At 51.2% G+C, this 15,628-nt stretch overlaps 1 protein-coding gene across 2 annotated transcripts in view; it reads right to left on the bottom strand.

Moving 5' to 3' along the window:
• Positions 1-2,043: 2,043 nt before the first annotated feature.
• Positions 2,044-15,628, bottom strand: part of SNTG2 (syntrophin gamma 2) — a 155,052-nt gene continuing 141,467 nt past the window's right edge. For both annotated transcript variants that reach the window (XM_074331613.1, XM_074331614.1), the window contains exon 17: positions 2,044-2,644. In XM_074331613.1, coding sequence (XP_074187714.1) covers positions 2,513-2,644 — 132 coding nt within the window. In that variant the 3' untranslated portion in view covers positions 2,044-2,512. The remainder of the gene's footprint in view (positions 2,645-15,628) is intronic.

The raw sequence follows: 15,628 nt of genomic DNA, 5'->3' as shown, positions 1-15,628 counted from the left end.
TCGCAGCTCGTCTCTCATCTTGGCTCTGAGCTCCGGTAAGAGGTGGTTTTGCAAAGAAGCACAGAAATCCCAGGCTGACCTTGGAGGTGACTTCCGAAAGTGCCTGTCCCAAATCGAGGTCGGTACCCACCAAAGGAACGCAAGTGCTCACTTGTCATTCCTGGAGGGCTCGGGAAGCCCACACACCTCTGGTGGCAGTGTGGGCTGCTTTTCTTCCATACAAATGAAGGTAAAGAGCAACCTAAAGGAAACAGGAATTTTGCTTTCCCTGGAGGAAACTGTGGACATTCGTTTTGTTTTGCATTTGCTTTGAATTCCAGTTTTAAAGGAACAGTTTATTATGGAAGATAATTTTCTCTTAGGAAAAATACATATTGTTTAATATTCTTATCGCTCACTGTGGTATAAATTTACGGTTAGGTACAAATAAAATGTATGTCGGACGCTTAAGTTTGCGAACTTTCCATCATGTAAACGCATAGTGGAAAGTTCGCGAACTTAATTGTCCGACTTCACATACCCTTTTTTCCAACCAAATTCTGTGTTACCTCTTTTGTCATTGCTGAAACAGGAAGTAAATTTTTAGGACAGTGCACACTAAGAGCTGTCCTGCCCCCAAGCCCTTGGGAATAGTATCAGAAATGTGAATTTGGTTTTCCTTTCCCTGCGAGCAGCATTAAAGCTTGTGCAGCTTAAAAATAACACCATTAAATTGCCATGGGAATGTCATTTTTGCTGTTATTAAACGCCTTTACTCTCATTTCATGGGCAAAAGGGGCCGTGTGAGGAAAGACTCAGCCATGGGTGTGGGGACACTGATGCCCTGAGCCCCTGTGGCCCCCGTCTGGGCAGACAGGTCAGTGGGCCGTCCCCGACCTGCACTGGACACGAGGAGGCACGGGGCAGGCACAGCAGCAGACCTGACGTGGTCACCTTCGGTCCCCCCAGGTGCCCTGGGTGATATAAAGGCCACGTCCACAGAGGAAGCGTCCCCGCATCAGATGAATGAAGAGGCCGTCCTGGGCCCACTGCTAAACCCCTGGCCTCTCGGGGACACTGTCCAGCAGCTCCTTCCCTCCAAATCTGACTGAACAGACTTGTGAGAAGCTCCTTGTGGACCATTTAAAAGAGCCAAGGACTGGTGAGCCCAGCTCGCAGCTGAGTGTGTGGTCGTGCTCACACTCCAAGAAAGGCACGTTCTAAACTGTTTTCTTCATGAAAACCAAACACAGATGCCTCACAGCTTCTTCCCTCGTCAGCACAGAGCATATCCACTTTTGAGTGAGTTTAGGCTCTTTGACATGAGGGAGGAAGATGAGAAAGCATTAAATTCTCAGATCAAACTATCAAACCCAAAGGTAACGAGAGAAAGGGACATTGCTAACTTTATCTTTCTCAGTTACTGAATATTTTATAAAATTGTAAACTCCTATTGCTATTAACGTTAATATTTGAGTTAAAGCTTACATTAAAACCAGAGAATAAACATCTGCAGAGAAAAAGGCTGCCTGACGCTCTGTGAACACCACGCTCGTGAAATATTATTTAAAATTCACTTTAAATACAGGTTTCGCGTTAGACTCTTCGTGGAGGTCATTAAAATGTAAATGGGATTTTATACATAAAATATATAGAGATGTCCTCTAAAAGGGAGGATATATTTTCAAACATAAAAACCATCACTTGTAAATATTTGATACGTTATAAATAAGACAGTTCCTTCGTCCTGAACACCAATTCCGCAGGGATGGGGCTGCAGGGCACTGCACCCCAACGCTGCTGTGTTGGTCACATGTGAGCTTGGTCTGCAGTAGAAGCTGCAGGAAACATGGAACCACCCTCTGCACTTTACCGTCTGGTTGGTTTTATGCTTCCTGTTCTTGCAGCCTTGAAAATGAGTACACGACCTTGACTTTTTCTGACTACAGTCTGCACCCCTGGAAGAAAATTCACGAGTCCATTAAGTTGCTCTTGGTAATGAAAACAGTGGAACTTCTTAGAGGTAATAAAACATATGAGAAACAAGGAGACCAAAACGCAGGCTACACTTCACGAACTAGGAAAAGTAACCTTTAAGTGATCATTATTTCATTACATAAGAATTAGCTTATAAATGTTTAATAGTAAATTAAATCATTCAAGCCCATGTCCTTTCCCACAGTCCTCTGCTCCTCTCGCCCACAAGCCCTGGACTCAGCCTCCTCCCTGAGGAAAAGGAGCACTGATCAACCACACCCCCAGGAAAATACACGTGGCGAGTCGCCGGGGTCTCCGTGACAAGGAAATCATAGTGGCACCAGGGCATGGTGCCGAGGCCACCAGCATGACTGGGGGCAACATGGTGACACAGAGCTGTCCATTTAACAAGCACCTCCCATCGCTGGAAAGTACGGGTGGATTTTATTGGTGTCACAACTGCAGACTGGCTAGAAAACCAGACAAGCGCAGTGCTGCGCAGAACAGAGTCCCTCCTTATGAAAACAACTCAATGTGCATCGTCACCAGCGCAAGCTCAGCTGCTGTGCGTGAACTTCCTGGTGAGGCTCTGACTGTCCGTGAAAGCGGCGTCCACCGAGGCCACCTTAGCTGCCATGAAGGAGTGGACGCAGTGCAGGACGGCTGTCAGGTCCTGAAACCCCAGCTCCTGCAGGAAAGACAGAACGCAGTGTGTAGTGTGCACACTGGGAACGTGCCAGAGCCGGAACCCATCACCCCCGAGACCGTCACTCAAGTGCACAGACATGGAAATCAGGAAGGCAGAGTAGGTGTCAGAGTCACCCGGTCTCAGGTCGCAATAAGCTGAATGTACTGGGTTTTGCGCTGCTCTCCTGACAATTTAGTTCCAGTGCCTTATTTTCTTGTAACTAACTCAGGCTGACACTCATTTCCTCTCTTTGGCATCTAGTGCGAGCCACGCTGGGTCGCAAGTCACCTGACCAGCACAGTCCCGATTGGAGTCTTCACTAAAGCATGGCCAGCTGGGTGACTGGGTCACGATGGGACAGCAGACCTCATGGCATTTGCAATTTAGTGGCACTAACCACGTGCTCTAGCTCTTTAGCATATGTGTGCACGTGTGCACACACGTGCCTGAGTGTGTGCCTCTCCATGTGTGCCTGAGTGTGCCTGAGTGTGCACCTGTGCGTGTGGATTCCTGGTGCCTGTGCATAAGTGTCATGCGTGCATGTGTGAATGCTTCATAACAAAGACCGTGGTTATCTGAACAGCCGACAGCTGTGGTGCTGTGAACATATCACACAGGGCAGGGAACAGACAAGTGACTCGGGTTCAGCCTCATAACCCTGCCAACAGGAAAAACAAGAAATGATGCTCGAGGGTGAGTTTCCTGCAGAGATCGCAGTGCCCCCACTAAGAAAGAAACAAAAAATACTCAGAACAAACTCCTGGATCCCTCACTCCCATTTTAAAGACCCCAAATGCTACTGAAAAGCAAAAACAAGCCACAGACTGGTATCATTCTTCCTGAAAACTCCCCACATACGTCCACGCATCACACCAACAAGTCAGCGATGGCCCCACAGCTGAAGCAGAAGACAAACTGTCTTAAGGCTACGCTACTATGGGGGGAAACGACCTGTACGTCCACGTGTTTTGTGGCGACTTGGGATTCGCCGTCCACCCATGAGAAGGGAGCTTTAAACGCAGTATTATGATTTTTTCTTCAACTTTGATATAACAAAACTCCAAAAGAACGAAGAACAACAAAATTCTTTTCAAGGTGACTGCTATTTGATTGGCATCCTAGTAACTAAATTTTTTTCAAAATCCTAGTAGAGTTTTTATGAGCTGCTGAAGTGACATCAGAAACTAAGCTTTTATGTATCATTTTAAAGGAAAACAACATGCTCTGATTTGCTCCACAGCCATGCTTCTTCCAGCACCTCTGAGGAAGATCTCTGACCTTTTCACTGTGGGACAGGACAAAGGGTGGGAAAGTTGACACAGCTGCAGGCGGGAGGGACGGCCGCACGCCGGTGAGGGCACCCTGCCCGCCACCCATCCCTGCCTTTTGAGCTACTTCTCGTAACCCAAGATGTGACACCTCAACAATGGCTTCAAACTCCCTTTAAACGTGAAGTCCACTCGGTCCCTCTGTTGGAACCACGAGTACCTGTCCTCCTCTGGAGCTGCCCCGTTTCGGGGAGGCCTGTGGGACACGGGGACCACCAGACTTCCGTGGGTGGCCAGGCAGTCGCATGCCAGGCGGTGGCGTGCCGCATGTGGGACGTTCACCCTAAGCTGTTATCTCTGCTGCCAGCAGAGAGAGACTTCGAGAGGATTAATTCATTTCAGAGGGACACCCGCCTGGAGGGACAGAGGCAGAGACTTGTGTGGAGCCGCCCCGACGCCCAGGCAGCAGAAGCAAAGGGAAGGAGCCCCTTTCTCCATCCCCCGTAAGCTGAGCCCTTCCTGAGCCGTGACAGCAAGCGGCACCATCAGGTGACTGATTTTGATGGACTGTTATTTATTTTGACTTTTTCTAAGTGGTGATGAGCAGAAAGCTCAAAATGTTTAGGTGTGTTTCCTGTGGGAGCTTAATAATTTCTAAGTAGCTTCCCGAAGAGTCACGACAGCCCTTGGTACTCAAACCCCTTGCTGCACCTGGGGGCCACCCAGTGCCTGTGCTGAGCTGTCATTCAAATGGACCCACTGCTTCCTTCGACTGAGACTACACCCAGAATGCTTCGTTCACTGTGATTTGTCCCTGGAAAACCATGTAACATTTTAGAAAAAACACGAGGTTCTTGCAAAGTGCCATGTACTTAATTCAATGTATGGATATGCCTGCAAGCAATAATTACTGAGCTTGCAAAGAAGAGCCATTCTGTCCACATCATTTACATCTGCAAATTGGAAGCTGCTTTTCTAGTTCCCCAAAGACTCACCCAGTAGCAGCACAACGTGCCCAGGGGTGAGGGGAGTGTGCAGCCTCGACACACACTCTGAACAGGGTCAGTAACCTCTGATTGTACACACTGAAGCCACACAGCCAAATCTCTGAAGATGCTGACAGAACCGCGGAAAAGCACAGCCCTAAATTCCACAAAGGGTCCTAGTTGACAGTACGTGAGTCCAGGATAAAGCTTCCATCCCACCTTTCCCCAGGAACTGAGTAAGCAGCACCCTGTGAACGTTTCCCAGAACACCCGGTCTGCCTGATTTCCTAACCACAATTTACCAGCAAAGCTGTGCTGAGTTACGACTTCGCCGCTTGAGCCAGCCAAGAACAGATGTTGACGTTCTGTTAGAGCTCAGGGAGGGCTCATGCCGAATTCTAAGACTGCCCATCCCTCAAACAGTAAAGAGATTGGAAAATTATATTAAATGTGATGCTATCACAAAGCACTACTTCCCCAAACTATCGGACGGTATTAAGTGTGATATTAGGAAAGGAGCGCTGGTGCAAATGGGTTTGGAGAAAAAGTCAGTTCGGGAGACCTAAATAGCTTTGGCTGTTTCAGATACTGGGTGACCGTCCTGTCTCTGCAACGGTAATGCTTTGTTTCTCAGGCTGATTGACTGTCTAAAGACAGGACATCTCCGAGGACCACTTAGGAAACGCTGCAACCGACTAAAGAACATGACTGACACATTCATGGGGTGAACTGTTACAGAGAAACTCCTCATTACTGGTGGAGAGTGGGGCACATTATAAGGCCACCATAGACTCTCAGGCTGCCAGCACTGAAAGGAAATCACGCAGCACCTTTACAAAATTTCATGCTGGTCTCCAAGACAGGATGATGGAATCGGGGGTCCAATGTCTGAGGCTCAGTGGAAAACACAGAAAAGAGCCCAGCCCTTGACCCAAGCACTCAGTTTACCCACGCAGGGCAACTTCTGAGGGATGACGAGGGCAGAGCAGACTGAGGTGATAGATATGATCCTTCTGGTGGGACAGTGTGGGGGACCTGGCCTTGGATTTGTCCCCAAGGCCAGCCACCTGGTGACTGTAAGCTCCCACGGGACCAATTCTCTAAACACCACAGAGGGTGACGGGATTTTTCTGCGAAACCATGTCTCATATGCTACGTGGACCCCCGTGCTCTTTATTTCAGAGGCTCTTTCTTTGCAGATATTAAACCAAAATCACCCACTCCATCCCCAAGAGAAGGTCCCTCATCCACATATAGCCCTGTGTCTGGTGACATACAAGTGATCAGTGTGTGCTTGCTGCTTTGTGTGTGAAGCGGAGGAAAGAAAATCACATAGGGACAGAATTCTATTATTCAAATAAAGGAAAAAACTCACTGTATTTGCCTCTTTTATAATATAATGCATTCAAACATAGAGAAAGCAAAGGGCTTCTCCTTCCTGTGCAGCAGGTACCCAGAGCCTTCTGGGAATAAAGACTGTAACCTGACCCCCACCACTGTGGTACTATAAGCATGGGGGTGCACGAGCATGGGGTGCACGAGCATGGGGGTGCACGAGCATGGGGGTGCACGAGCATGGGGGTGCACGAGCATGGGGTACAAGAGCATGGGGGTGCACGAGCATGGGGGTGCACGAGCATGGGGGTGCACGAGCTTGGGGGTGTACGAGCATGGGGTGCACGAGCATGGGGGTGCATGAGCATGGGGGTGCACGAGCATGGGGGTGCACGAGCATGGTCTGCTGATGTGGACATACCAGAAACTTCTCTAGAACAGGCTGGGCTGCTAACCCATGGTCCAGGCTCCATACAAGGGCCAGGGAATGTGACAGGGAGAATGTTTCCAACATAGCGTGTGGATGGGCCAATTGAAAAGTGGGCATTTTTCCAAAGATGACACATACATGGCCAACAGGTGTGCTAAAAATTGCTCAGCATCACTAACCATCTGGGAAATGAGGTGCCACCTCACACCTGTTAGGATGGCCTTGTTCAAAGAAAAAAAACAGCAAAACCATAGAAAACAAGTGTTGGTGAGGATGTGGAGAAACTGGAACCCTCCTGCACAGTTGGTGGGAGGGGAAAATGTGCAGCCACTATGGACACAGGAAAGAGGTTCCTCAAAATGTTAAAAATACAACCACCACACAAGCCAGCAATTCCATTCCTGGATATTTGTCCAAAGAGTTGACAGCTGGGACTTAAAGAGACTTCTGTACCAGATGTTCAGAGCAGCACAGCCACAGCGGCCAACAGGCAGAAACCACCCGGTGTCCACTGACTGATGAATGGGTAAGAAGATGTGGTCCGGCCACACAATGGAGTATTCAGCCTTAAAAAAGGAGATTCTGATACACGTGACAACAGGCGTGAACCTTGGGACATTGTGTTAAGAGAAATAAGCGAGTCACAGAAGGACAGACCCTGTGTGACCCTATGAGGTCCCCAGAGTCCTCTAATTCACAGAGAAAGGAAGTAAATAGATGGTGGGTACCGGGGGCTGGGGGAGGGGAGGGGAAGTGAGTGTTCAGTGGCTGCAGTTTCAGTTTGGGAAGATGGAAAGTTCTGGAGACCAGTTGCACAACAATCAAATGCACTTAACTCTATTGAACTGTACACTTAAAAATCGGTTAAAAGAACAGACCTCATATGATTTATCACAGTGAAAAAAAAGATTTCTGAGTCCTGGAAAGATGAAATGAGCTCCCAGGCCACAGTGGTGGCATGTTTGGCACTAACATCGTGCAAAGACAATGAAAACTAACGGGTGTGAATCTGTGTGGTCACTGGGCAGGCGGCCGCCGCACACGCCTTCTTCCCCTCATGACCACTCACAAGGCGGGACGGTCCCTGACTCATGATGACAAACAGGCCTGCTGAAGCCCGAGTCACACTGCCGCTGTGGGTGAAGGGAGACTATCGGGGTCTATCTGACCCTGACGCCCACGACCTTTCTGCTCAGCCATGTTTGCCGACCCTCACAAAATATGGTTTGAAACTGCTTGAACGTTCCAAAGTGTTCTTGCATGCACTGTCCCAGCCAACCACATTTCCAACAGGCAACACCTTTCTTGTGGAAAGACCAGGAAGCTGAGTGTCGAGCACAGTGGCTACAGCGTATGCCACTGACTGCCAGTCCCATGTCCCTCTGTCCACCACTGAACTGTCACCCAGTTACTTTCCTCTGAAGCACATTTGTCCTAATGACCTACATTTTCATAACGCCTTTTAATATTTCATGTTGGCTGAAATAATGATTTTAAATATAGTCTACAGCTTGGCACAATTATCCATCCACTTTGAGTGTTTTAAGATTTCGGACTTTTCCTTAATGAGGTAAAACTTTTAGGAAGCCATAGGACCTACACCGGGCTCGTCAGAACAGGGATAGTGAGGGCACTGAAATGTGAGAAAGCATTGCTTCCTTCACACTCTTTACTGCTCCGTCTATCACAAGGGCGACACTTTCAATCAACACAAGAGTTAATATCACCTGCCTGTCCTCAGTAAATCTCCTCCAGTAGAAATCACATTTCTTTACTGAACTGTCCATATTTCCATCTCAGTGCACAAATTGCCAGACTTGTCAAAAAATGCCCGTAAAAGGCCCGCACATTGACTGACACCCCTTTGATGAACAGTAGCCATCCCGGGTTTCCAGTTTTCCCCAATTGTCACCTGACAACCTTATTGAGGGGGAGATTTAAAGTCTATGGCCATTAGGGAGAAGACTTTCCACTCAGCCATACAATTCAAATGCAGACTGTATTTCAAAGCGAGCCTCACCATGTCCCATCCCAGTGAATTCCTCACAGAGGATGTACTTGAACTAGACAGCTGCTGAATAAATGAATGACCATCTAGAAACGATGCTTTGTAATTGCCCTTAGAGAAGGCTGAGACCATGTATGACAGAATATGCTCCCGCAAGAAAAAACTAGGCCCCAGAAATCAACTTACCACGAACGGCTCTGCAGGGACTCCGACCGCCTTCTGACCTTTATAATTTAATGGTTAATACCTCTGGATATCGGGGTTCAGACCTTGGTCTCCCATTTAGTATTCCCACCACAGTCAGTTTCAAGCAATGGTTTTCAACAGTTTAACATCTGCTGGCAAAATTCCTGTGATTTGCTGGGTGGCTCGCAGGAGGCGTGGCCCCACGCAGCTCAGGACTGAGGGCTGTGGTGGCGTCTCTCTCACCTCAGCTGGCACCACCGCCAAGCGTGATTGAGAGCTGCTTCCATCGGTGCCCAGCCAGCAACAGGCCTCTTCACCAAGTTATCTGTGTCACCGTGACAACGTGTCCCAGCCTCAAAGATAAAAAGTAAAATAAAACACTCACCATGAAGAGATAAATCCCGTTCTCCAGGTGAGGGAGTGGAGGTGTCAGAGTTTTAAGTCACCTCTGCAAGGTGACAACACTGATTAGTCATGGAACTGGCACCTGAAATCCAGGACTGAGCCCTTGGTCCAGTGGGTGGGCGCCGTTTCACTTACTGTAGACTGCAGGACTCGCCCGCAGCGTCACCATGCCACAAAGACGTCCCAGAAACACTGCTGCACCAGGTTTCACACGGGGCTATCCCAGAGCATGAGCAGCTCCTGGAAGCTTCTTGGAAACACAGATTCTCAGGCTCTGCCTCCCCTACTGAGCGGAAGTGGGTCCTCCCTGGTGAGCTGTGTGCGCATAACGACAGAGGCCGTCTGGGGGTGCGGATGTGCACTCTGCCCTTGTCACAGGCTTAGGGCAGGCCCTGCCCGATGCACAGAAAGGTTACGGGGACAGAATTGAGTGGAGCGTGGTTCTGAACGCACCAGCCTCGGCAGTAACCGGCCTGTTACAGTTGGCAGGGGTAGGGCTGGCGGGCGGGCGCTGAGCTCCGAGGGCCGGCTGTGTCCTGGGGTGTTGTGGGGGGCTGTGTGGTCCAATGCTGCCCTGGGCCCCGTTGCCGGGTGGGGGGTGAGCAGGGACAGGCGCAGTCACGTCTGCATGACAAAGATGACCTCTGCCATTATGCGGAAGGGGAGCACTGGGGGCAGGAAACTCCTCGGGGAGAACCACAGAGAACGGAGCCTGAGCCAGGGACCAGGGACGGCCACGTTCCAGAGGTCCTGGTGGGTCACTGGGCAGAGCACCAAGCACCGAGAGGGGCAATTTGTGGCCGGAAGCTGGAGCTTCCGTGAGGCACATGCTGTCCCGAGGGTGGCAGGAGCACAGCAGGGAGGAGAGGAGGGGCTGACCCTCCCGTCCCCTTGGAATTGACCTGGGTCACCTGCTCCCTTCCTTCTGTCTGGTTCAGAAGGGCCACCTGCCTGCACAGAAGTGTGGTTGCCATGGCACCGTCGTAGTTGCCTCTGTAAATACCTCCTTGGACGCTCACTGCTCTGCACCCTGAGGGCTGCTGGGCTCTTCTCTGGCTCCCATTTTAAACTGCCTTTCCCCCCTTGGCAAATAACAGCACAATAACTTCAAAGGTTTTATTTACAGGAAAGCTCAGCGTTACCATCTCACCAGGACTCTCAAAACATCTGACTTTTCTCAAGTGCTGAGTGTGTCACTTTCACCAGCTTCCTTCCCCTGAGACCTGTGTTTGGGAGATGAATGTCTGCTGCCCGAGACTTGTTTCCATGGAGTGTGGCCCCCCAAGTAACCCCGACGCACACGGGTGCCACGAGCGTCACTGGCCTGCTTTTCTCTGCTCATGTAAACCTTTTACTCGAAGTTTTCCAAGTTCTGACAAAGATAAATCACTCCTACACTTATTTCATAAACAAAATCAATTTTCAAAGAAACAGCACAGAATTTTACTCATGCTGAAATGATTTTAGAAAGTAGAATACATATGTTAGGATACTGGAAAAGACATTTTCAGGTTATTGTGACGAGCTAGTAATTAACAAAAGCCCATACCAGGCGTTGGTTTGTGTCCGTCGTCTACCAGCCACCTAAATGCCATGTCTGTCTGCAGTGCCCTGGCGATGACAGCTGAACAGGTCGCTTCGCTGTCTTTTCAGGGACCTGTGGACGTGTGTCCTCCTAGTTTCTCACTTAGGACCCTGCAGCAGGCAGTCCCACAGCCCCCTTTGTCACAGTTCACCTTGCTTCCATCTTCCTGTGAGTCCTGAGAGCCAGAATGTCACAGGCTGGTGCTTCAGACATACACATGGCAGGGGCTTGTGCCCGACCAGCAGCTGCCACGCGACCTTCCATGGTGTGTGTGCCGTTCTGCACAGCCCGCCAAATCGGCAGGAAGGACCACGGAGACGCTGACACGGCTGACAACAAAGGCAGTGGGCCGTCTGCATGCTTTGTTCAGGATGCAGAGTGACTGTCTCCGAAACGCTGGCATGCACAGCCGGGCCACCATGCTGCACGGTAACCGACATCCAGCCTCACTCACACACGGACGCTCTCTCTCATTGATTCAAAAGTTTTTGAAATGAACTCTTTGCCAAAACGTCAGTAACTGATGCATCTACATGCAAATTCTCACCTCTTTCCTGACAGAAGCTCCTTCTGCCCTCTTCCTGTAAAGTTGCCTCTCGTGCCCAGTTTCGGGGAATTGCCAGCTAGAAAACCACACTTCACACCGAGGGTGAAAGAAGATGCCCCTCCCACACCCTCAGGCACAGAGATGTCTGATCCCAGCTGGTCATTTAAACACGATACCTTTTTCTTCTTTATAAAATTTTAATTAAAAAATAAATTTTAAACTGACACCATGATTTATTACCCAAAACAAGGCTTAGACTCATTATTTTAGAAACACATCCTTTCCCAGCGCCGGCAAGGCCTGGAACTGGGCAGCTGTGACTGAGACGTGGACAGCGGCTGAGTGGGCACGTGGCCGAGTGCTGTGCACACTCTGTCACTCACCAACACCGTGTCCAGGTGGACCATGTGGCTTAGGTTGGTGACATTTTCCTTATTACTCCCGTGCCCACGCCGGGTTCTGGGCAGGATGGTGACTGACTTTGAGTTGGTGGTCTGAGTCCCTGGGACCACGTAGCCTCTGTGGCCTGGCCTGGCCGGTCACCCCAGTCTGCCTGCCCCTCAGCCTGGCAGTGCCTCCGCCACCCTCCCTCCCCTCCAGGGCAGTTTGCCCGCGTGCGGACAACACCAGGCCTCATGGTCTGTCACCAGGTCCCTGAAGAGCACAGAGGACATGCTCGTGCCCTCCTCGCTGAGAAAACGTCTCCTGCATCTGGGCTTCCCAGCCCTCGGCAGGGCCACGGCCTCACACCAGGACTTGTCCCTCCCTCACATGAGGCCGCATTCTTCAGACTCTGCCAGTCAGAGCGTGGGGGCCCGGCTTATGCTATATCCACTGGCCTGTGCCTTTCACAGACGGTGAGCACAGGACACTGCCGTCGGTATGGACTCTGGGCTCCGATTCCTCTCCACCCTTAATTCTGGGACCGGAAGTCAGTCCCTTAGGCCAGTCACAGCCAGTGACGACAGCCTCTCCCAGGGCTGCTGTCACGTGATGCACTGTGCACGGGAGGCCCCGCACAGCTCCTGCCACAGAACAAGCATATGCACGTGTCAGCAATGGCTTCACCAGAAACACAGCTGTGAGACAGCCCGACACGCAAACAGTTTAAGGTGCTTTCTGCTCAAATACGTATAGAGCAAGTGTCCACTCAGCGTGCTTTTCAAACGAAACCAAGCAGGGGACACATGCCGCTGGCCCTGTGTGCGGCTGGGGTCAGAGGGAAGGGAGAGTGGACTACAGGGGCTGCAACACCGTGGTTCTGGGCTGGGTGGGGACACACCCCTTACGGGACTGCTAGGGGAAGGCATGGCTTCCGGAAGTGACGGACCAGTGCGTCCAGCACAAGCAGCTTTAGGATGTTGGCTTCGGGCGTCCAAGTCCCTGACGAGGCCCTCAGCCCACCTGCCACGTCCCAGGCATTTTCCATCTGGGGTCCACTTTCTGGAGGAGGACAGTCTTACAGACCCTACCCCTTTAAAAGCAGTGACTTTGGGACACATTTTTGTGTGTGTGTGGTTTCTGGTTTATTTTGGGGTGGTGGGTTGCAGCCCACTCGTGAGGGCCAGTCTTCCTCCAAGCCATCTGGGGAGAAGTGGCTGCAGAATGCATGCCTCGCGTCCGGGCTCCGGGCTCCCCGTCTGGTCAGACGTCTCCCAGGAGAAACAGCTGCTTGGCCACGTGTGTCTGGCTCTTCATGCACTTTAATTGGTATTATGTTTGTAGTGTAATTTCCCCTAAACATGTTAATTTTCTTGAGAATTTTCTTTCTTGGTTCAACTACACAAGGCCTTTTTATAAGGATCCATTTACAAGATTCTCAAATTACCAAGTGTCAAATGAAATCAAGAGAAGGACAACCTTTTCCATAGCTTTCCTGTTTGCCCTGGAGAGTGTGGTGCCCTGCCAGCCCAGCTGCCCACTCTGGGCGGCCCCACCAGCTCTCCGTCCAACCCTCAGACCCCCTCTCCTCCCTGAGCCTTCACACCAGCTCCCTCTCCTCTGAGCCACCCTGTGCTTCCTCAGGAGGGGGGACCATTCCCTGAGCACCGTAGGCCCGGAGCCCAGCTGCCCGGTGGTTCAGGGAGTGTCTGGGGGGGTTCGTGCTGGGTGGGAGATAAGGGCCTTCACCTCTCACTCCCCCTCCACCTCTTCTCCCTGTGACATGGCAACGCCTCCGAGGGTGTTTTTCTTTCACCCATGCGTCCCCCAGTTGGTGTCCTTAATGCCCTTGGAGCCCCCACTGCAGAGGTGGGGAGGTTCTGGGAACACTGCCCCCTGACGGATACCACTGGGCACTGGGGACATTCTGACCCAGGCAGCTGTCCTGGGGTCGGCGGGAGCCTGCGCCGCAGCCAGGGGTGCCCTCAGGTCCGGGTTCTCATAGGGAGGGAGGGAGAGGGGAAGGGCTGGCTGGGCAGGGGTGGGAGGAGGGGGTCGTAGTGGGCTCACAGCGCCCAGAACGTGGGGAACTCCAGACGCTCATCCCAGCCCGACAGTGACTCAGGTCACGACCGTTTGAGCCACGAGCAGGTTGTGTGAAGCACGGTTCATCTGTGGACGTGGGGCCAGAAGTCATGCATTTCAGAAAACGGGAGGAGACGGGTCACAGAGGAAGCTTCTGCTCTCGGGACCGCTGAGCGGGGCTGACTTGGGAACGAAGCGGGGTCCCTGTGAGCGAGTCCCAGGGAGCTGACCTCTGTGCAATCCTGTGCATCGCTGCCCACCGCACGGCTCCCCAGGTACCAAGGCCTCTGCTTGGGCACTGCCAGTGTGCTTGTTTACGTGTGAAGTGTTACTGGCGAAGCAGAAATCTGTAAACCCTTCTTTTAACCCCGCAAACTCAGAAAAGCGTGGGTGGGTTGAATTCAGTTCCCCAAGTAACGGCTCCTTGCATTCAGGGTGGACGTGGAAAGTTTGAGCATCAGGCAGATTTCTTTCTTTCTTTCATTTATTTTTACACCAAGGTCTTGTGGAGGAAGTGCTTTAGGACATCCCGAGGCAGCTGTTCACCCCTGGCTGTGACACGGGCCGTGGGCATGCGGCTATGGGCCCCGGAGCTGCCGCCCACAGGCACCCACTCAGAACTCACACAGCACGTCAGACGCTGTCGCTGTTTAGAAATCCACTCAAAATCTTAAGAAGAGAAATAACCACCCAGCAGTCGCTGAGCTGTTTTCAAAACAGCGTTTGCAGGGCAGTGGATGCTGTGCTCATTTCCATCGGTTTCGAGATCACAAGCAAAAGCCTACCCCTCACGCCTGCAAATCCTCCTTAGGAGGCCTGCTAAGCCTTCCACTCAACCCGACGTCACACTGGCAAGAGGCCCTCCTGCGAAGTCTAGAAAAACACAAAACTGCTGCAAACCACCCCATGTCCACGGGGGTTCCGTGTGGCCAGGTGGGGCGGCCACAGGAAGCTGGTGCAGCTTCGGGACCCAGGACGCTTAAAGCCGGGTGCTCCACCTTCAAAAGAACAGATACATTGGGCTTCACCAAAATTAAACAGTTTTGTGTATCAAAGGACATGTTCAAGAGAACCTGTATAATTGACAGCCTACAGAATGGGAGAATATTTGCAAATCATGTATCTCATAAGGATTTAATATGAAAAATATATAGAAAACGCCTACAAGTCAACAACAAAAAGACAATCACTATTGAAAAATGGGCAAAGATCTTGAATTGACCTTTCTCCAAAGGGATCTGTAATGGCCAACACGCTCATGAAAAGGGGCTCAGCATCACTGATCGATAGTAAAACGCAAACCAAAACCACAGTGAGACACCACCGTACAGCCACAGGGGAGGCAAGTAAGAAGCAAGGACATACGTGTTGGTGATGAGGTGGAGAAACTGGAACCCCACACACTGCCGGTGGGAGCGGGTCCTCCAGAAGCTGAGCGTGCATTCACACGAGACCCGGCAGCTCCACTCACAGGTACACACCCCAAATAACTGAAAACAAGGACTCAGACAGATGCTTGTACCCCTGAGTTCACAGCAGCCAAAAGGTGAAGCAGTCCGAGTGTCCCTCAACAGGGGTGACGGGCAGACAGAACGTGGGGAGCCCACAGGGACATAGCCATGAGAAGGATAAGCACTGATGGATGCCCGACATGGAAGAACACTGAAAACCCACACTGAGGGGCAGAAGCCACATGCAGAAGGGCAGATACTCTACGCCTCCATTCATATGTGGCACCTCGTCAAACCACAGGGACAGCACCGAGGGC

The sequence above is a fragment of the Rhinolophus sinicus genome, linkage group LG05, assembly GCF_036562045.2.
Source record: "Rhinolophus sinicus isolate RSC01 linkage group LG05, ASM3656204v1, whole genome shotgun sequence".
NCBI lineage: Eukaryota > Metazoa > Chordata > Mammalia > Chiroptera > Rhinolophidae > Rhinolophus > Rhinolophus sinicus.
The sequence above is the reverse complement of the archived record's forward strand: the minus strand, read 5'-3'. Positions and strand labels throughout refer to the sequence as shown.